General features: G+C 33.3%; 1 protein-coding gene across 2 annotated transcripts in view; it reads right to left on the reverse strand.

The window, feature by feature from the left end:
* Positions 1-24,520, reverse strand: part of mafa (MAF bZIP transcription factor a) — a 150,872-nt gene that overhangs the window by 118,906 nt on the left and 7,446 nt on the right. For both annotated transcript variants that reach the window (XR_001480884.2, XM_006641134.3), the window contains exon 2: positions 15,927-15,995. Coding sequence is in view for 1 of the 2 variants with exons in the window: in XM_006641134.3 (XP_006641197.2) it covers positions 15,968-15,995 (28 nt within the window). In the remaining variant the exon portion in view is untranslated. The remainder of the gene's footprint in view (positions 1-15,926; positions 15,996-24,520) is intronic.

Here is a 24,520-nt window from a genome sequence, read left to right on the forward strand (position 1 = left end):
TGGAGACTCCATAGTGCAATGAAAGCAGAGGAGATTTTATCTAATGTGCACACAAAGAAGATAAAGATCAGTATTCAGAAGCCCCAATTTATCATTATTACTACAATAAGTGCTACCTATATTGTATACACAATAGAGTGAATGTATGAAGGTATTAATCTTCTTTTGTTTAATTTCCAAAACAGTTCTGTATTACCCCTTCCTCTTATAGCTGTTTTGACATTCTTTTTGTACAGAATACCTTAAGAGAAATTTAGATTTTTTTCCTTTTGTTAAACAGGAGCTCCACATTTTTGATGGAACTGGTAATAAGCACTTGAGTATTAATTTATTTCAAGCATTCTGTTCTACCTATAATAAAAGCTTTTAATATATCAACAAATTATCAAATTAATTTAGTAAGTTTACATTAAGTTCCACTGTGCAAATACTTAATATGAGAGCAAATTAAAATATGTTTATTAAACATCTCCTTTCTGTACGTGTATTGCTCATCGTTTGGTAATTAAAATACATTCCTATTGATATACATACATCCAGGTTAAAGAAAATACATACATATAGTCTACATACAGTAGATGAAGCACTTCTGAGCAGAATTGTTATGGTAAATTTGTAGAAAAATGCATCCATTTTCCAACCGCTTTATCTAGTACAGGGTTGTGGTGGAGCTGGAACCTATCCACGCAAGCAATGGGCACAAGTCAGGATACACCATGAATGGGATTCCATCAGAGAACAAACATATACAGTACAAACACATCAGGGCCAGTTTTCCCAGAAGCCAATTAACCCACCAGTATGTCTTTGAAATCTGGGAGGAAACAATACACCCAGTGTAAAGCCACGTGATCACAGAGGGACTCTATGCACATAGCATCCCGGGACTGGAATTGAACACTGCAATGCTAACCACTGCACCACATTGCAAGAATATTGTTGCTCTAAAATCAGTACATAATAGAGCAACTAAAAGAACGGAATATCATTAGTCTTGAATAAGGAAGACCGTGAGGGGTCCTGACTGAATTATTCAAAATCCTAAATGGTACTGATATCAATCCAATAGACCTTTTCAGCGAAATGCAAACCAGAAGACATATGGAAACTATAGGGCAATGTATTCAGAACAAAGAACAACTTTTCTAACTTTTTAAACTGGAGGAAATATCAAGCAAATTAGCCATGTTGATACCGTAGCTTCTTACAAGAAAGGACTGAATAAGATCATTGCTATTCATAACTAAAGAAGTAGCCTCCTCCCATTTCTAATGTTTGTAAAATAAATGAAAACAACTGCACATTTTGGTTGCACAAATACACTAAAATCCAAAGGAAAATTCAGAGTTCTCTTCTCAAAAAATATTCCATCTTATGTTCAAAATATTTTTGAATGCTATATATTACTTACTTATATATTTATGATTTTGTAAAATGTCAATTGCAAGCAACATTATTTGCTAAATCACAGCTAATGTATTGTGCTCTGAGGTTTGACAGTGTATGCAATCCCTATAGCTTAAGAAAGAGACCTGCTGGACAAGCCATAACAGCCATAACAGAAGCAGCTTCTATTTTAGCCAAAACCACAGTCTATCTATGCCTGGAGGGGGAGGGGGGGGTCAAAGCTAAGGCTTTGTCAAAATGATTTAGATCTTGAAGTCAGCCCCACTTTCACCAACCCTCGTGTTCCAAGGCCTCATACACTTTTTTGCACCTTCTCTGGTTCCTAGCGTCCCAAACCAGAATCCTGATATGTGAATGTGCTGGAGTGGACAAGAATGCGCTGGAGACACTTTTTAACAGCATAAGTATGTTTTCTGTGTATTGAGATATACAGTACAGGCACATATTTTTCTTCAAACAACATTCAATTTGTGCTTCAACAACCACAGGAAAGTCATTGTTCATCAAAGACTCCAGAGTAAAAAAATACGTTTCTACATATTGTGTAAATCAGCAGGATTGTAACTGCTGATTAGGAACTATTATAATTATTGCTGGAACTACCTAATAAAATGACAATATTCTTCCACCATTCAAAGCATGAGGAAGTGAAATGGGGGAGGAGTGCATGTGCTCAAAATATGTATTTGAACACTGTGCACACTGAGCCTAACGTGATTTGGAATAGGCAAGCATCTGGTAATGTGACAAAAGCTGTCTGGCAGCCTTGCTAAGCTCCAATATGTGACCACAGCATTATTGTGTAATTAAGGTCAGTCTATTTTAATGTTTGTGGCTCTGTGCAGCAGATGTAAATTAAAAATGCCATTTTAAAGAAATAAAGTTCAGAAGGGTGGTTTTTCAGTAAGGTACATTATGATGCCTTATTCTTTGAACTCTGGTTTAGACCCAGACTGTGAATTTAAGCAAAGCACAACCAACCAGAGCCTTTGTGTTGTGGTTTGGGGCTCCAATTAGAGGCAGACAGAGGCTTTGGAGTGGGGAGACTGTTTTGTCATGTCACAGCTATGCAAGCTTATAAAACATACAGTATGCACAAATCCTCACACAAACTGAATTTCTTATGCAGTATCCACTCTGCTTCTTGCTTAATGTACAGTAAATGAGATTCCACGCATTATGAAAGGGGTTTTACCTACTCTTGCCTAGAGTTCCATTTATTAGTAAAGATGCATTGTATTTAATTTGGGTTGTACTTGCCTTTGAATGAGAACAACAATCTAAATAACAACAAAATAAATGGAATGACATATCAGCAAAAAATCTGAGATGTGGTAGTAATTCTAATGCTTTAAATAGTAACTTTTTTAACCATCTGAATCTTCTTTGCAACAAGTACTGTATCTTGTCCTTTTCAGTGAAAATATTAAGCATTTAAATTCATTTTTGAATGTATTGATTTTTGTACTAGATATACTATTGTTATTTTTAGCAGCAACAAAACCAGAAGCTGTCCTAAAGGAGCTGTGGCAATAACTGAACACAAAAATAAAGATAAAATGCATTTATCAACTAATTGAAGAACACATGCAAAGTTCTTTATTGCTAATTACTTTCATATTTATTGAAAAGTGCTACATTATGGGTGATGTTTTAAACACATTTACTTTGTTTTCAGCTTCTAGTGTAGAAATATTTTTTAGCTCTTGCACATCTAGCTAAAACTACTTACCAGTAAGGGTAACTTTCTGCGAAGCACTACAGCAAGTCCTTTTGAACAAATGGACCCTTCATTTTAGGAACTGTTAAGACTTCAGGTTCCACACAATCTAAATTCATTTCACTTAACTCTCTATACTTACAAACTTGAACTATTATAGATATGTCAACAAAGTGATGCAAATACTGTATAATTTTTAATAATTTGAGAATAGTTCCAGGAACAGGACAGTTGTACATGCACACACAATATATCTTGTACATGCTGACAGTTGTACAGCATGTAGAAGAAATATACTGAAGAGGGAGAAACAATTTTCTATTTGAGCAACACAGAAATCTAGCCAAGTCAGCTAGGAGATTCTCAAAGCCAAAATTACATGGAGGTTTGACCCAAAGAGTTAATACCCTGTACAGCATTATCTTATACAGTAAATGGCCATTATATATTAATAGTTATTAAATACATATACACAACTGGCTATAAGACATATAGGTAGGGATGGTATAGAAACAATTCTAGTTACACCAATTTTTAAACCTTCTGTGATTTTAAATTACCATAACATTTATTGTTTTACCTATACTGTAGATAATGTTATGGTCTACGTTCATATTGGTATTTTCTGTTAAAAATACTTAATTTAATTCTGCATATAACATATACTGCAAACAGCATAAGACCAAGCTGAAGCAATGCAAAAAAAAATAATCAAACATACCAAAAATATAAAGCAATAAACATCTTATAATTGCATGATCAGGGAAGCAACACAGTGGTGAAATACCACGTGCTAGTTTTTTATTTTTTTTTAGTTCCCTCAGAGTACTAAAAATTAATGTCAGCAAGCAGAAAATAGACAGCGAACCTAAAATTCAGCAGATTCCTGCTAGTGAAGTTATTTATCAAGCTAACAAGGAGGGGAATCTTCTAGTTACAACCAGGAGCTCAAGAAATATGTGCCATTAAATTCTAGCTTTGGGTTTCCATGCTGGTAAATAAAATTGCAACTGTCAGGCTTCATGTATAAATATTTGTGCCTCTGTGAGATGAATGCAATGCTCTTTTCAGAAACATTAATTTACCAGATTGTCTTCTGTAGATTAACAGGTCCAGTTTGGTTGTGGGTAGACGGTATTTGTTCAGATTTGCTTTAAACTTGCAGACATACAAGATGCTACAGTATGTACAATACATTTCTTAGCTTATCAGGATATTTTCACACATGTAACAACATTTTTTACCATTTATACAGTATATTTAATTTCAGGAAGTCTTAACAAATCCAGAGATAATAATACTTCAAGAAACATTTTGGTGGAATAATTGAAGGTTTTTTTAAGTCTACTTTAGTTAATAGCCAAGTTTGTGACTTTAATGGAGCTTTTATTTCCTTTTATTGTAAGTGGTGCTAAGTACACTTGGCAGAGAGTGCTTGTTAAATTTACAAATTATGCCTTTAGAAAAAGAGGTTTGTTGTAGAGAGTTTTCTACTCTCAGGTCTGCATTGCTATGGTCATCCCACAGAGTGTAATAGTTCAATAGTATATACTGTATAATTCAGCTTGATAGCCCTTTGGCTAAGGTGGTTGTTGTATAGACTTTGTTGTTTGGTATAAGACTTCAGGAATATTAAGAGTTTTTTCATTAGGTAAAATCCAGTAATTTAACTTAGGCTAAGAGTAATTAGACACACATAATAAGCAAATCACCGAGGCAGGATGGGATGCTTAAGGATTGACCCTCAGCAAAAGGCTAGGTATTTCTGTGAATATATCACTTTCAATTGCTGATAATCACCAAGGCACATTTAATTGTCCAAATGAGGAATGAAAGCCGCTTTAACTACGTGAAGAAAAAAGCAATAAAAAACTGAGATGATTTTTCAAACCTTCAGCGAAGTAAAACAAAAGCTCTGATCTAGGCTACATTTTCCAGAGGGTGTATTACAGCACTCTCCAACACAAACTGTACCTCAGTACTGAACATGCAATGATAAATTCTATGATAAGGCAGAAGTAAAGAAATCTTCTCACTTATTGCATGAAACTAATGTCAATTGTGCAAAACTGATATTACTAAAAAATCTAAAAAAATGACCACAGAACTGCCTAAATGCTTACAATATTCATAGTTCACAATATTTCCTTTTTAACACTACAAAAAACATTTCAGAGACATGCCTTTTGTAAACCTGGTTCTTTCAACTACAGAACCTGTCATATTGTACTTAAGGCTTACACAAATCTGTCCTTTTTACATTTCCCCATTAATTCAATAGTGAAGTAATGTCTCACTTTTACACCCAATCTGACCTGCTGTGTAGCAGAACTTTGTAGGTGCCACACTTCAGTGATGAACAATGTGGATACTCTTCTGAATGTAAAGAGCTTTGGGATCTTCTAGAGTAAAAAAAGTGTTTTATAAATGCAATAAATAATGATTAATTAATTATACTAACAGCTCTTGGAAGATATGATTCAAATGCTTTTCATAAGTAACATGGCCATGCATTATTTTTACCCAGATGAATCACCCCATTTTAGTTCTGTGTGTATCCAGCATTTTCATGATTTAAAAAATGCTAATACTTAAATTTCTGTGACTAACATAATTAGTGAAATAGAATGACTGGTTCTCTAAACTGACATGGCAAAAACTGAATAAGAGAATCCTTGAGGACTGAATTGAAACTTCATTTAAGAAGTCCTCATTATTTTTAATGCCTCAGAGAAACAATGTGAAAAAGGCCCCAGTACTCAGCCTCCCCTTTCTCTCAGTCTCCCTACTCTGTATTTAAATAATTACATAAACTTTGATAGCATTATTAGTGTTCTTTGAACATACCAACAGAGAGATTCATAGAAGAGAAATGAGTGTTTTTTTCTCTTTTTACTTTACAAAAATGAATAATGAATGATCAGAGAACACTATGGCCTGCAGTGAGTACAATCCGTTAAGCTCTCCACAATTTTATTTTCTGCTTGAAAATGAAAGTATGTTGCCTGTTAATATGGAGAAAAAAAGATGATTAAATCTAAAATATAATCTTAGCAACATACTATTAATCAAGCTTGGTACAAATAGCATGCAATCTGGGGCCACCAAAAATAGCTAAATAAAAAATTAATTTTCAATCACCCTGCTTTGTTTCCCTCCTTACGTCCTTTTCTCCCTCATCTCTCTTTTCTTTTTATTTGTTTTGATTAAATTGTGGGATGTCCTTGCAGATTGTTAATGAGGTGCTAATGCTTGCACAAAATGTAACCAACCAAGACATTACACCTGGGGCCATCCTTGAGATATTAAATTAATTCCCAAAGGTGGGAAGGCTGACTTTCACTTGGCCACTTGAGTGCAAGTGAGCTGATATCAAAGAATAAGAAAAAGAAAACAAGAGATTTAACATCCTGTTTTAGAGCAACATCCTGTAATCTCTTGTTTCTCACAAATATCCCCACCCCCACAACCAATACCAGCACATTAAAATTAAGAATATGAGTTTTTTTTGTTCTTGTTCTGGAAAGCCTAAATTTCTTAGGAAAAAAAGAAATACTAAATGGTATCTTCCATTATATTTTCTTAAATATAATACATTATTTTATTTCCCTATTAAAACAAGGGTCCAAAGTACTGTACATTCTATTGCAGATATCAAAGCTGTCATTTAGAATTATTAGTTCTATGGTTCATAAAACTTACAGTTATAGGTACAATACCCACTACAAAATGCAGGGCATGCAAAATTCTGATGGAATGTGTCCTTGTTTGATTAAGTCTTTGCAGGACTATTTCATTTGAAGGAATGCATTTAATTAATTTACTCACTTCTTTACACACACAAAAATGCAGCTTGAAGAAAAGCTCTTAATGAGTAGGCATACCTCAGTGTGTCTTTGTTATTTCTGTTTCTGCAGCCTCAGAATCAGCCTAAAAGCACAAATTGTCCTTTTAAGAAAGTGGCAATCATCCTACTGTTAATTAAGTGAATGAACAGAATGCCACTTGCCACTGTGTCTTCAACTAGAATGGTAAATTTAATTTATGTAAATAGTGCACTGTTGTAAATGGGTATTTATAGCTTTAACCTAATGGTGACAAAAATTTACTTTGAATTTATAATTTCCCTTACACTAAATATAACCCTAACATATCTTTGATTTCTATCATCCATGAAGGTTAGCTGAGAAGAATGGATTGAGACTGAAAAGTAGAATACTCCCAGAATAACAACCCAGAATTTATTCCAACTCAAGAAAAAAATATTAAGCTTATTCAATAGTATTAAGGTAGGCAATGAATACACCAGCATGGAAATACGATAATAAAAAACATCTGTAGTAACAACTAAAATGTAAAATAAAAATAGAAAGAACGAGTTAGTTAAGGAAATGAGAGGGAAGAGCAAGACAAAGGAGAAAGGGAAGAAAGGGTAAACTTTGAATTAAAATGAGGCTTGATTAGGATGTATGCTGTTATTTTTTTTGTAAGGCATTAGAGAAGTTGCCTTTACACAGAGTGTTGTTATGAGCTGTGGTCTCCACATCATATGTTGTCAATGTCTCCATATGAGATCAAAATAAAATTTGAGGTTCTAGTTGTTTTATTTGTGTGAGTCTGTAAACAATATGAAAAGTTTTCAAAATTCTTAAAATTCTGTTGCTTATCCTATAGCGCTGCTGTGAGCTTTTCAAAGGAAACATGAACATATTTTTCCTATATCTCCCAGTTGAACAGTCTAACTTTTTATTTCAAGTAAAAGACAGAAGTAGCTGAGGGTATAGGAAGGTGGAGCCCATAGATGAGAGGTCTCCAATTAAGCTGAGATCTGGAGATAATGAGATGGTGCAGCAAAAGATAAGAGATGAAAACTGATAGATTGGAGGACAATGCCATAAAGCCCGAATACAGCTACCTGACACTGTTTGTGCAATGTTGACAGATTTCTGAGTCAGTAAGGCCCATTGGAAATAATCTTTTTCTGGTTTGATGTGCTCTATGGAGTACTCTGCATTGAATTATTTGGATTTTAGTGTTGCCAGATGTCTTAAAGGTGTTTGCATGAATTGATTTTGATGACTTAAGTTCAGGGTTATATCCAAGATCATTATCCACTTTTCCTTAGGTAAACTGATCTCTTTTTGGGAGTGAAAAATAATTTAGATATTCTAGATGTAACATTTTTATTTCTTGAACTCTCCATCAGTGGTCAGATAGGGAGATCACTGAAACATAGCTGAGTAGATTCTAATTTTGTCATTCCCTTACCCTGAAATATTGCAGAAAGGACCTGGTAGGAAGACCATATTTTCATGAACTTTTTTAGAATGTAATACTGAAATTATTCCTCACCAAATGTTTAGATGATTGATGCTTTTTTTCTTTCCAGAGCTTAAATATACAGTAAATGGCTTATTAGATCACAGTTTTTCCATATTTAGGATAGAGTGCAGGGCAATATTTTGTATTCCATATCATCTACTTTCCACTGTTCTTTTAATATTACAGCTATGCATGGATTATTGAAGGATGTGTATTTTTTTAATTGTGTACCTACATGAAAAAGATCTACAATATTAAATATCTAACGATCAATTTTCTCTGTATCTAAAAGGTGGACTTCCTGTCTACTCAAATAGAATCCATTTCAGTAAGTATTGGAGCTGAAAGGCTTAACAACAATGATGGATACTGATAATCCTTGAGATTTTAGCTATATTACCAGCTCAAATTAAAGAAGAGCTATTTTTTGCTCTTCTTTTAGTAGCATTTATTTACAACCTTAAGAGTGGCAAGCATTAAAATACCCTAAAACTTGAAACTTACAACTGAGCAGTGCAAACAAGAGTAGTGCCTTTTGCATGCTTTTCCCTAGGAATTAACAGTACCAGTACAGTTCCAGTACTTGAAATCTTAGGTTTGAACCTAAAGGTTGAACACAAAGTATGTTGTTACTGTTCTAATAAACAAGGGATTACCAAAACTAAAATGTATATTTATGACCACAAATACAAAGTGCTTGACTGCCAAGCAAAAATAACATATTTGATGTTGCTGTCCCAGTACCTTTGGAGGGCCAGATAGTAGACTCGCATAAATATGCAAGATTGTCTTTCATGTGCCATATATTAAAAAGGCTAATTTATATTTGCAAATTAGAATATTTTAATTAAATTAATTTAATTAAAAACCTTAACTGTTTCTGATTTAAATGTAATGGTGAATGCTAGACACAAGACTTTAGTACAGCTTGTACTTCTTTCATTGCCATCTCTTGTAGCATTTTACTTAAAAATGCATAAAGGTGGACATACCGACGCTTCATTTAAGAATTGTATTTCACATGTAGAGCAGGATGGCTGGCAGTTGCTGCCTAAGTATGCAGTGTTTAATATACTCTAACACTGCTTCTGTTACATCTCATTGACCAAAGCCTTTAAATAAATTCAAGTGTTCGATCTTAAGAGAAAAAAAGGTCAGTTCTGGCTTCCAGATTCCCAGCCTCTCTGTCTGTACCAATAGCCTTGCTCACCCTTCCTCCCCCTCCCCGCCTGTCTGTCAGTCATGTCTATAAGTGAAATTTGATGTCTGTCCCTGTAGAAACATAAGATCAAATATTGAAACCCAGGCTAAACCAATGTGGACTGCACAGGGCAAGTTTAGGACATAGTTTCCCACAAGGGCAGTGAGACAAAATCAGACGCGTAGCATTTTCCCCTTCAATCATTTCACTCAGAGTATACAGTATATGGTAAGGTACGTGACAGGATTGTTCATCACTGTCAAAAGGCATATCATATGCAAGTTAGATCACAATAGAACACAAATTTCAAAGACTTTCAAAGTCCATATATTCATACCTAACATATTTCTGTTAGTTTGTCTCATTGAATGAAGAATAATGAAGTAATTCAATTAAGAATAATGAAAATCTATGAAGCTGTTTCATTATGTTGTACTGATATCACTGGATCTGTCATTGTCTTCCTTAATTGTATTTTTTTTCTGTTTACATGTTTAATTGTGTATAAATTAAAAGAAAGACACCTATTTTAATGCAGTTGAGATGGACAAAAATAGTAAGATTAAATATTTAGATCACCTTGCAGCATTGGGCTTTTCGCATATCTAAACCAAAGTTAGCGTGGTTGGGTTTAAGCAGTTTACCCCCGTTTTGGATCCAAAAGGAATTGAGAATTAGAAAAGAAAATCAGATGCCCCATTTAGTTAAATCAAATGCTGATATATTTTAGTCAGTGTCCTGTATTAATTTAACATATTTTCTTCCAAATCAACAATTGGGCAAATTGGGTGCAAAGTAATAGACAACAGCTGTTTCCGATTCAAGTAAGAAAAACAACACAAGATCTTTGAAAAGCTTTAAAACAAGGGAAAAAGTTATTTCCCTTTTTTGTTACTCCTGATGCAAAGCAGCTGTGTTTTCAAACCCAAGCATTTCAGCACTTAAGGCGCAGGGCTCTAGTGCAGAAGGTCATAGGCTAATGCAACTGAAATCTGTCCTAACCAGGATTGACTGGCATAATAATACGAAAGAAACATAAAGCATGGGGATGTGGCACTGTCTGACCACATGGTCACTGAGTGCACTCCAGCTCTAGGAAGTGGCACCTGCAAAAGCCACTCATTAGACCAAACTACAGTCTTGCTGAATCCTCATTTAGAGTGCAACTAGAGTATTTAACTTCCTTTCCCCTGAAATATTCATCTAAATACAGCAGGAGATTGTGTAAAAAAAAGGAATGTAACTATCCCAAATGGCTCTAGTAGCAGCTGCTAAAATGAAAAAGACCCCTAAGAACCTTTTCAGATGGAAATTAACCAGAGTCTGTGCTACATTCACAAGGGTTCTACTGCATGTTGTTATTCTGGGTCCTCTGTGCATGCTTTCATGTGTATTTATATTCTCTCTATACCCTCTGATGCAGGTAATTATTTCACATACCATTGATTGTGGAAAATGAATCCAACCAATAGTGTAGAACAATGCATTCAACAGAAATACGAACAAAGGACAGTTAAATACGGTATTACATAAGTCTGTTTTCTGATTTGTAGGTTTAAAATATGTCTCTTTTACTTTGCTTTCTCTTTTTCACTTTTCTGTGCACTTGAAAAACATTAATTTGAGACAGAATATTTAAAGAAACACAATAATAAATTACAGCACTTCACTAAATCCCAGTGAAGCATAAAATTTAGTATGTTGTTTATGTTCTGTAACATGTCATTATTAAACTTTATAAAGCCCATTCTTTACAATTTGTTACACCAAATCCAAATAGCACCACTGAAGACCTGTGGGAGCTGGCATGGTTGATATATTATTGGCAGGGCTCATATACTGTACAGTATATGCCTTACTCTGTAAAGATGCATTAGAGCATTTTAAAAGTCTCATCAAGGCTTTTTAAAAATTACCATAACGGAGTACCCTCAGGGTAAGGTGAAATTACTCTACCCGTTAATTCTCTAGTGCTGGCTGAAAAAAATGTATAATTTTTTATGCAGCCCATTTTAAAACAGAGTACCCAAAAATATTTCAATCAAATTATCCATTTATATTGCAAGTTTATAAAAAATCATTAATGTTTGTTCCAATTCACGATTATCCTAAGTTCAAGAAAAATAGTTTGAATTTTCTCTTCCATTATTTTATTTGATCATTGTTTTAAGGGATACTTTTTGGTAAATTGCTTCATAAAAAGTAACAGATTCAGGTGTACAATATCTTGGGTCTGGGATATTCCAGTGTAAAATCCAGCATGCAAATACTGTCTCGGTGCCCCTTAGGGAGTAAGTATAATATGCAGCTCACTTCTTGAAAATGTTGTTGTATGTGAAAAACAGAAACCATGCATATGGATTTCAATAGTTTTAAGTTTTCCTTGCTTACTTGTGGGAAATGGTAAGAGGTAAATTACGAATAGAGCATTCCAAACCGAGTAGAATTAAGAACTACTGTAGTTAAATCTAAAACTAGTATCTAAATCAAATCTTAAGAGGAAAAAGGTTTAACCTCTTAATCAGTATTTATTGTAAAGTCGATGGAAAATAAAGTGCATTGAGTGGAAAATTTTTAAAAAGATTTAGCTTGCAAACTTCAAAGCAGCATGTCTACCGTGGTCTTCTTAGGAATTCTGTTGGTGACACGTGGAAGCTCAGGGAAGCCAGAAGAAATACAATTTAACATATGTTTAAAATACTGGTGCAGAAAAAAGAGGGGCTTAGGGTTATGAGGCATTGGTTCTTCTAGAATAAGTGAGACGAGCAGGACTTGTTGTACTTGATCCAGAAGGAAACCAATGTTTTGAAACATCATGCACAGTAATTCAGGAAAATTTAAACTAGTGAACTGAGATGCAGGGAGCTAACAACACGCCACTTCTGGTGATAAGTCAGATAAGTCCTAGGCAAAACTAAAAAAAAAAACTTTTAAAAAGATACCCATTCTTAATTACTTATGGTTCTAAAAAAAAAGGTATAAGGAATGCTAGAAACTTTAACATTATAGGAATATACAAAGCTATGGTAAGGGACGATGATGAGCATGAATAGAATGGCAGGATAGATGGGGTGGTAGAATTGAAATCTATATCACAACCTACAAAATAGCAAATACAGAATCCACTGGTGTTCAACTAGAACCTCTTATTTGCTGGTTCTTCTTTTGCTATTATACATTGGAATGTTGCGATAAAAAACAGATTCTGAAATTGGTAGAGTTGCTATAATTAATGGTTACTTTAAATCCACCCTAAAAAAATTTTGAAACCAGTTCTAGGAAAATATATTTTAGATTAAGAGTGTCAAACTCATTGATATATGATGATTTATCATTTGTATTTCTATGTACTTCAAGCAGGCTATACAGTATATACTATATGATAAAGTAATGAAGAATCATGCACAAATCAGTTACTGTACATAGTATTATTTTTAGTGTTTTGCACTCCTGTGTTTATTTTAAAAAGGGACATTCCTCTCTGTAAAACGAAATTAACAGTGATTGCGACTTTATAAGAGCAAATCAACTTGGCGAAACATAATCATTGTCTTCAGAGTATGGGACATTTTTAACATTTTTAAATATAATTCTATAAAAGAGCACAGTTGTGATTGTTGTACACAATGTAAATTTATGTTCTTTTGAAGAGAATATTGTTCAATAACTAGGAGAAATAAATGTACAACTATACAGACCAACACATCACTCAGCAAATGTAATTGTAAGCGAAAAGCAGCTCTTACAGATTTGAATTTGAATTTAAAGAAAGTCTGCTGTATCAATTTATTTTGTACCATTTTCCTGTAAAGACATGGCCATGTCAAACTTGATCTACGACAACATCAAACAGGGCTACTATGATTGGACAGAGATGGAGACAGTATCTCAGGGCTCACATGTTAGGAGTCTGTTACAGCAACACCACCATGCAGGCCTAGAAAGGGCATGAACTGATCCGGTCGAGGCTCTGGAGCATCTAATTCACATGCCAAACAAATGAAGTTGGCAAAATGGACCAGCCCACGGGCCACGAGTTTCACAGAACTCTATCAAACGCTGATGGATTATGGAGAAAAAAATCAGAAGTAAGATATAACTCTGCAGAACACAAAAGTTCCAAATATTCAAAAACATTACAGGTGCAGCTAAAGCAGACTTTAGTTTGGATTAAAAAAAACAGAAATTAACATTTAATCTAAGGCAAAATATAATGCAAAGCATTTTTAATACTATAACATTAAAAGAGCTGTAATAACATGAGCAAACAGTTTACGATATATTACAAGATTGATCATATCAGGCAATAAAAATATATTGGATAGAGATGCTGAATATTACACAAACAGTTTTATAGCAGAAGACATTGATAACTTGCTTCACATCACAGAATAAACATTCCTCAGTATTGGGTAATTTTAATTTAACTGACACTATGGTTGTACAGAGACTAGGACAATCAAAAACTAAAACATACTGTACAGGGACCTGGTGATTCAAGTTTGAGTTTATTGCCATACAGTATGTACAGTACAGTACCCGAGTACATGACAAGTGACATATAATGACATTAAAGATGTCACAACAAAGCTTTCTTTGAACCTAGAGGTCCAGGCAGTTTGGGAAGTTTCCTATTCATAAGGAAATGAGGCTTATTATGTTAGACCCCTAGCTACAATATTATAATTAATTTCAGAAAGAGTTACAGAGCTGAACAAGGAAACATCAGACAGATCTGTCTTCCTTATGTTGCTAGCAAAGTTATGGAACCAACAGTTAGTTATACTGAAATAATACTTCAAAAGTGACATTTTAAAAAGTAGCCGACATGGATTTTTATACTGAATAACTTGAATTGTTAGGAGGGGATATCTGATCCAAGTCTGTACAATTCATAGGTTTTAAATAGGATCAAACTGGGGAACTTTTAGATTCAGTAATAAAACAATGACATAGGGACCCTTCTGTAAACTAAAAGAATTTTGAACAGAGAACATGAAAAGATTTGTAAAGGTTCTCATCCAAGTGTTTGTGGCCTAAACTCTGAGCATATGTGCGTCTGATCTAAAGTTTAGCTTCACTTAGCTCTTAAACAACCAAACAAGCAAGTTGAGCCAGATGGCCTCTTCTCATCTACAACTAGGCTGCTGTTCACTGCACAAGTGCAAATGCGTTTGTGTAAAACCCAAACAGAGGCCATTAACTCAACAAAACTGGAGTTTATGAAGTTACGCCATGTTCAAAAGCAGCTATTATATTGTTTTATTTTGCTTTATTTATTTCTTTTGGAAATTTTTATTTCATTTTCTGCATTTGGCTGACCTGCTTAGAGGTGTATGCATTGCATTTTAGGGATGGAAATAATCTACCTTTAAAATCAGAATTTTGAAATGCTTTCAAAACAAGCAAAATGTATTTCCATTTCCTGCATAGAAAAAAAGTAATGTTTAAATGGAAATAGCTGCAAGAGGAAAGATTAATTTGCACTGTGGTGCTCTATCAGAAAAGAATAACACAGTGCTTTTCAAAATAGCTGTACATTATTGAAGCAACATTACCTACTGGTCAGAAAATATGATGTGATACTAAACAGAAATCTAGGAATGTTTATTTAAAACATTTATACATTTATTTAAATTTTCTAAATAAAAAGCAGTTTGTCATCAATAATAATAAAGAGAATATACAATAGCTTACTAATAGCACACTAAGAGTATAAACTTAGTAATTTATGATAACAAGTAGCACAAATTATTGCTTCATTCCACTAAAATGGCTCAGCTCATAGGCAGATAAGATAAAGTAGGCAAATTATTTCAGCAGTACTTAACAGACAGACTCACAGAGTTAAGTTTTTTTAAGTATTAAATTAATAATAAAATACGTATAATATAATAAACTGTTCACTCTAGCTATAACTGGAATAAGATAAACATAAAAGCAAAGTACCATTTCTTGATCTGGTTAACTGCTCAAGCTAATATGATGTTAAAACAACAATTGCAAAAGCAGTTTTCAACATTCTTTCGATAGAACCTCTATACATTTCTTTTCCCTTTTGTTAGAATAAAAATGCCTTCTAATCCTTAAGAACTATTATGATAAGTGAATCCCAAGAGTATTATTTTTTCTGTTATGCCACACAAATAACATAAAGCAAAAATCTGTCCACTCTAAACAATCTCTCAGCTCAAAGTCTGATTTAATTATAATGCCAAAGGATCTATGTAATGCAATCAATGGTTTATTAATGCACTGAAAAATGTATAAATTTACCTCAGACTTCAAGGCCAAGGGCACACGGTCATATTTCTCTATCACAGATGTAGAAATTTTCTCGACGACCTGACATGGTAGATAATAAAGGGTAGAATCAAAAAACAAACTAACATCAGGTTGCATATATTTATACTGTATATACTGCACATCTATACACACAAAAAATGATTTATACGTTATGAAACAAATAAACAAATAATAATAATAATAATAATATTGAATGCTTGTTAGTATTTGGAACAACAAATATGAACATAAATACATTTTGTTTGCAATAGTCAAAATTCCATAAAAATCGCAAAACATAAAATATTGATTACTGCCCTATTTTAAGAGTACATTTACATGTACCGGGTGAAGACCCCAGTTTTAGCCAATTCAACACGCACAATTATATGTGCACAGTTTGTGTACTATTCGCAAACAATTAAACTTAAATGCACACAATTTTCCATGTTCATGTTACCTATAGACACACAATATATAAATACATATTTATAAATGTAACAACTTATTCCTAACATTATGTATATACACATATAAATAATATATGTAGGTGTTTGCATTTCACAATCTGGATATATTTTCAAGTTGGCAAGCAGTGTCTGGTGTGTAAATTGAGTGGAAAAGACATGCCCTCACCGCACATTTTATTTATTGTGAATAGTAGAGAACAGATCAATTCACCAATTGTCTTTATTGCCCAATTTACCCCCCTGGCAGAACTTGCTCACTACATGTCTGAATACACTCTGAAACACAGTTGCTCCTTCATTAAACTGATCTGAGATATTTAATGAGCCAGCCAAGGTGTCCCTTGATAAATATACTGCATATTTGATTTAGGTACTCATTTTATTCTGCCTGGACACTATACAAATTATAGATACAATTTTATAATAATGTTAGAAAGATCTTATTTAAGTTAATCATTAACATCACACACATTTAAGTTTTGAACATAACAGTTCAATATTGAATTGCAAGGATAGAGCGGGTGGCTTTTTTAGTTGAAATTACTTTCAAAGGCTCTGAAAATCACAAGAGAATATAACAAACTCATTGCCAGCGAAGAGTGTTTTTGGATATTCAAAAAAACCTCTGACATGACATACTGTGCCATCTTCTCCCATATAAAAATGCTTCTATTGTTGTTTAATTATTACTCATTTCAATTAAAAATGGTGACAGGTTTCTACATTCACCCATGTTAAACTCTAATGTAAAAACATCACATTTTGAGAAAACATTTTTGTTGAACAGATCTCATCACAGCAAAAAAAAAAAATATATCAACTAGTTTCTGCAAAAACACATTCTGAATATTCAGGTCTATTACCAGTTATTACATCTATTGTAGTAACTACAAGCAATCTATATTTTTATGTGTAAGGTAAATGGTTCCGTTTTCAACTTCAGGTGATTTGTTTTCTGAATTGATCTGTAAAGTCGCTAACATTGCTTTATTCCAGTTGCATTGGTTTTCTCTCAGGGGACCTTCTTTCCATTTTAAAAAGTATAGCTACAGTCTAAGAATTGGTAGAAGCACAGACTCTTTATTGCACTTGGAATTTTTTCTGCTACTTTTATACCATGACATAGAATTGATCAGTTTAATTTAACAAGCTAAAAGCATACCTAAAACACAATTGAAAAAGTGCACAAGTGGATCCAATCTAACCTTTGACTTTCAACAGGCATTATTTACAGACACTGCAATATCAGTAGGAACTGTAATGCTCAAGTGTGAATGTTAAATCATTACAAGTGAAAATGCCGAAAGTGTCTTTGTTGTACTTTATATTTTGTTAATCTATTCTGCTGCAAAATAAAATATTTGAAAAAAAAACACAGAACATGGTACAGCACTGTAGAATTCTTGGTTTGTATGATATTCTGCATCAGCTTCCAGGCTGGCATTACTGACAAATCTGAGCATAAAAATAAATTAGCACATTTCACAGATTTGATTCTTCTGTTAAGAATGGGCACTTCTTTTTCATCTTTGGTTTTCCTACCTAGTCACTGCATTAGTGAAAGCTATTTACAAAGTACTGATATTACTCATGTGCAGTTCTGCAGCCTGTTCATCTGCAAGGAAATGTGTACCTTCTGCTAGCCTTTAACACTTAACTTCTACTGTCTCAGTTTTACACGTCGGTCAATGCTGTTAAGAGGGGTATAACTTGTCCATCCACAGTCAGACAAAGGCAAACAACTGCAGCAGTAACACATCAGTACCAATCTATAGAATACTAGGCCTCCACTGTTGAGACTTCATCTACTCATTGATATGACTGAAAAATTTAGAGAAATTAAAGACCCTGCTTGAAGGGTACGCAAGAATACACCTTAAAAACAGAAAAGAAATTCCACTCTACTAATCTATTTATCTGTAAAACATACAGTGTTGTACAGTAAATACAACATTTTTTAACACCAAGCTTTCTCTTTGGACTCACTAATATTTTGCAGTATTCTCTGTATTATGATTAAAGTTTAATTAGAAGACAGATTTAAGATGAATATGTAAAAGTAAAAGGTAATATAACTAAACATTTGTGTGATTTAAAAATAAATAAGATTAAACCTTTATAAGGATGTTGGATTCTTTTAAAAAACTTAGTCCTCCATAAATCCCATCTTACTTTCATATTTTGTTCACTGAGCCATTCTGCACGTGTAATTCCTTGTGTCTTTTATTAACCGATTTAATAGAAATAAAATTGTTCTAATAAAAGCATTATTGTTCCAGTATATAATTATAAGCTGATTACACAAAAATTCTAGAAATCTTTATGTCTGAATGCTGCATTAAACTACTTTAGTTTATCAAATAGTGGACCAGAATGGATAAATAGTGCTACAGTACATGCATGAAAATATATTTTACAGATAGATTCAAAATAGTGAGGTAATGAGCATGCATTTTGTAAATCACCAAATAAAAACAAAGTTTCCAATTTGGAAACATAAAACAAATTAAACATTTCTAATCAATTATTTTAATCACGTAAAATTTTCATTTTTTATTGGCCACTTTTATAATATATTGAGATTGAGATGGGTGATGAAAGTGTTGAGGTAACCACATTGTTTTACAAATCCACAGAAAGGGTAAATAAAGTACACAGATAACCCCTTTAACACTAATGATCCACAAAATGTCTACACAAACCAAAATGGAAAAGGCAATTCTTTATGTGAGGTCTTTGTTTTTTTCATTATGTTGTATGATTTCCTCTGTTCAGTGTACTGTGGTTTCTAAAATGAAACCATGCCATAGGTGTATTATAAGTAGGATCTTTGAAAATCATTATTTGATTGTTGAGTACCTCATTATGAATGCATGTAATCGAATTCTATTAAAAAAGAAACCAAAAACAGCATCTGTCACACGTGTATAAAGTAAAAGTAAAAGAAATAAGATACTGCAGGGCCCTCTCCCATTCAGTTCTAAACCAACTAATCTGAAACATTTCTATCAAACCTGTTTCTCATTCTGTCCATCTGTTTTTGTCTATTTGCTCAACAAGAACTGTATAAAAAGTTTAACACTCTGGACTTCTTTATGAGCTACATCTTTAAAATGTTACCATTGAGAGACCATACTGTAACTGGCTAAAACCAGACGGACCTATTTAAATTAATACTAAGTGTTACATGCCCCAAGTTCCTCCAAGTATAAAAAATAAAGCAAATAATCTGAAATACCAAGATCTATTCTTTAAGCAACAATGTAGGCAATTCATCTTTTCCTTAATCTGATTTAAAGGAGAAGGGAAAAATGGACTCTGACCTGTAAATCTATAAAGATATCATGGCATTCTGAAAGAAAAATAATTTGAAAATATATTTATAATTCTGCAAGGAATATCGGGAATTGAATATCCCTGATGCTGAAAACGATTCGTTTTTTGGGAGTGTGTGTGTCGATGCGTGTAAACATCTAGATATTGGGTGATATTTCATCGGGATGCGAGTTTGGTCATGTACCGTAGGTTGTTCTTCTGGTTTGTCATAGGCTGTCGCTTCATTACTCTTTACCTTTTGTATTCTGCATTTAAAATAATAACAGATAGGCGACTTTATTTTCCACATAAAGATTAACACAATGTGTACATAGTTGTCAAAAAATAACTAGGCCAACACTGAAAGGTACAGCTACTTTTTAAGGTACAGCAGCTTTTTATAGCACGAAAAAGGCAGTGTTGCCAGCAGATGGAAAGTTTACCTGACAGAAACAATTTGTCAGTTTCAAAAGATTGAATCACTTGCCATTATTCTACTGCATATTAGGAAATATTACTGGCCTTAAACTGTCCATTTAGTTAATAAAAATGGTCCAGAAGGTGCAGTGTGAGAACACACCAAGTAATAGTAATAATAATAATAATAATAATAATAATAATAATGTTTCTTTATTAGCCCTATACAATTTCTTGCATTAGGAATTTGTCTTTTCACAGACTCCAGCTATTCTCCATGGAGACACAGACACACAGACAGGGTGAGAAGCTGGGGGTCAGAGCGCAGGGTCTGCCATTGTACGGCACCCCTGGAGCAGTTAGGGTTAAGGGCCTTGCTCAGGGGCCCAACGGATTAGTACCAGCAGTACCACATCTAGCTCCTTCTGTTGTGAGTGGAGATAGTAACGTTAATGTTCTGCATAAACAAGATGCGTAACTTGGCTTGAATAGAGTACCACAAATTTCCGCAGTTTTAGTAATACTGTATTATTGTTTAAACAACAGCTAATCCAGGAGGCAGAGGACGGACCCAAATAAAGCTTAAACAGTAAAATACTTTAATGGATTAGTAAGGCCCATAAAATATTGCAATTTGTCACAAAAGGAGGAGAAAAAACAAATACACAAATCAATTTACTATTGATTTTAAAAAAAAACTGAAGGAGCTGTTGGATTTCAACTAACAGATAATTGGATGAAAGACAAAAAAGAAAACATTCTTGTATTGCAAAATACTGACACGACCAAAAACCTACAGAGTCTGGTATTTACAAGAGAACCAGACTTATTTTTATGCACTGGTGATATAGGAAGTGATTGAGGAATCACTCTAAAAGGTCATAACTCTTTCTAGAACAAAACCACTGCAGAATTGGTTTGGGTCACCTTCCTTGAAAGATCAATGCTTCTTTGACTGGTTGACTGGGAACAGAGTCACCAAAAGGGAGAACTTTGCAGTTTAGAAATATTAAATTACATCTCTACCTTCATTTGAATGTGGTTACAATGTGGCCATTTGTGAACTCCTTACATCTCCAGGGAATAAACATGCATGTTTGTTCATGTAAAATTTACTAACTCTGAAATCATTCTTTATTACCTACAAATAAGATCTGACTTGATCAACTGAAATTGAGGAAAATCATTACAATTAATCAGTTAACTAAATATTACGCTGGTAGCATGATCTATTGCCCTTTATTTACACCTTGTTGTTTTAAATGTAGACTTAGTTTCTCCTGTTAAATTGCTGGTGCACAGCTGGACTTCAGACAATTCACCTCCTTTACTGTATTTTTATACAACTGCTACCTTTATCTATAGTAAATGAAACAGCATAATAATAAACTTTAGAATATAAAAGCCAACCCAACACATTTTTCACTTTCAACGGTCCCTCAAAATTCTGTGAATCCCACTCATCCAAATAAAAACAAAATTAAATAAGTCTAAGTTCCTATTCCTTTTGCAGTATTCAATATTAAATATTAGTGTATTTTCTAGTAAATACAGGTGAAGTGATGAGCAAAATCTGATTTTTTGAATATTATTAAAGGACTAGAAATACATCAGACACTTAGCTCGTATACTAATAAATACAGAAATATTACATTGTTGATATGAACATTCGGCTCTACAGCACAAGTGCCCCAGTATTTATAAAATAGTGTTTTTGAATAGGGTTGCTAACTGGTTCTTTGAATGATGGGGAAATCAGCACCATTCTGTAGAAAATACTGCATCTGCACAGTCAGCCGGGGGGTTAAATTATTGGGTTTTCAAATAAATGCCACATAACTCAGTTTTACTGAGCTACGCCAAACTCAGGGGAAACAGCAATGTTGCTGTGAAATGATAGACGAACTACAGAAGAACATAAACTTACTTGATTTAAATCATTTTGAATGTAAATGTTTATCCGTAAGATGCAAATACTGTGAATGTAAAAGTGATTCAAATAATTTCTTCCTGACCTGAAACGAAAGATAGTTTAACCCCTTTTTAAACAGGGGACAATTGAGCGTATACATAATTTCTACTTTTTTGTGGTACTTTTAAAAAAAAGAAGAAACATACTGCACTCAATGTTTTAAGTAATACTGATGTCTTCAATTTCCAGTTTTCATGTACCTACTGAAGAATTACTAACCCTCATCTAATGCTTTACCCAGAGCTACTGTATATGTGTAAAAAAGTGTTGCTTCATGATTTTTATTTTTATTTTTTGGATCCCTTCTGCATTTTACATTAAGATATTACTTTCCCAAGCAGTTATTAAAAAGGGGGGTAAAGGCAGCATGGAGAAACATATTTATGACAGTTTTATTGATAAACATCACTAAAATAATTCACTGTAATTAAAAATAAAATAATATTTAAACATGATATGTCCTTTGCTACACTGACTTTCCAATGAAGTTCAATGTAAATTCAGTAAGATATTATTACACACTACATGAGATATTATTTAAAACATTCTGTTAATAACTGGGGGAAACAGTCTTAAATAAATTTAATTCACCATAACTTTGCTTTCGGTATACTTCAGGTATATAAAATCATTTCAGTGCATCATTCACCTCATTATCAGCATGAACATGAAATAAGGCCTCTTAAGGACAACGCTGTAATAAACACAAAGTGTGTATTTATAACTATGTATTTGAAACAAGATTGGAATATTTACTGTTAAAGAAAGGAGTGTTTCCCAATAAAACAAATTCATCCTTATCTTTTCACTCTTTTACTTTGTACAATCATGTACAATTTCATGATTTGTTATCATGTACAGTATGAACAATTCATGTTTTGGAATGAATCTTCATGTTTAAGAATTGAACTCAAGGTGGACGTTTTTAGGTAACGGTATCCTTTCGGAACAATCGGGTACTGTTCAGCATGGATATTTCACTGAATAAAAAACTTCCAACTTAATTTTAACTTAAAAAGATACATTATATAATAGGTATGGGAATGCATGGATAATATCAAACTAAATTTAATTTTCCTGTGGGCTATCTGTATGGTAGTCCTTGTAAGAGGACAAATTAGTATAACAATGCAAACCATTGACATGCTAACCAGAAATACTGTATACACTATATTAAAGATATTACAAATGCTGAAGATGCAGAGGTCAATATGTATTTAAACACTATTTACCGTTACTGACCTCCAAAAAACGAACAACATTGAAACAGAGCAATGTTTTATTTTTAACCCCAGTGAGTAGGATTTGTTTTGTTGTCTTTTTAGTAATTCAGAAAGAAAATGATAACAGTACAGATTTTTATGAAAGGACTATCATTTTTTTTTAACAAAAAAGGAATTCCTGCAATACCTACAGTAATTTCTTTTAAAAAAAGATTCACTTGATTGGCTAATACAAATGACAGCATCGTGCAGTTGGTAATCATGTACTGGAAACCACTAATGTTTTTAAGTTTGAATTGCAAATACAAATTTTTGTTTCCTGCAATTGATTTGTCATTTGCATTAGGATTTCTCAAGTCTGGTTGTTTTACACAGGAAATTAATCTGGTCTCTCTGCCTCACTATGTGGGCCTCCAGTAACAGGGATTGTTTTAATGAATTTGTGACTGACTGTACACTTGACACGCAGTTTTATATGATCACAATTCCTAATTTTATCTGCTTTCAGCCTACTATTCATTGTAAAATTCCTTAGCACAGAATTAGGAGGACTCAGAGATATCCTAATGGATTTTTAACAAACCCTTCTCCAATAAATACTGTACAGCATTTATAGTGCAAAAACTCCCTCACCCCGTGGAAATAATTTTCTTTCTAAATGCTGGAACAGAAAAAAATCACATTGTAAAGTTACTACATTGTCTCTTTTGTTACATGGTGGGATATAAGCTTTGTTTAGCAAATAGTACTGATCCAACAGAATTTCTTTTAAAACATTATAAATGAATTAACATTTTTCATATATGGCTATGAGATATTGCTCCAGAATTAGGGCTAAAATACAATAAGTAATTCAAAGTAGCTTAAAAAAATGCATAACGCGTCCAAGTGCGAATTTGAATATCATTTTGGAAGCTAAAAATATTTAATTTAATGATATGAATATAACATCTTGATTTTTTTTCTTCTGTTTTTAATTATCATTATAGCATTTTGTACTCTATTGATATATAACAAAACATAGAACCACTGTATTTTGCTAAATCGAGACGAGCTCCCAATGACCCTCTCTTTATATGACACTTTGGCATAGAGGTTGATTTGTGATACAATTATTGTAGATGGTCAAATGAAAGTTTGTTTCTGAAGCAGCATCCTTAATAACCTAGGAACCAGAATAGTTTTAGG

Source organism: Lepisosteus oculatus, chromosome 20 (genome assembly GCF_040954835.1).
Source record: "Lepisosteus oculatus isolate fLepOcu1 chromosome 20, fLepOcu1.hap2, whole genome shotgun sequence".
Taxonomy (NCBI): Eukaryota; Metazoa; Chordata; class Actinopteri; order Semionotiformes; family Lepisosteidae; genus Lepisosteus; species Lepisosteus oculatus.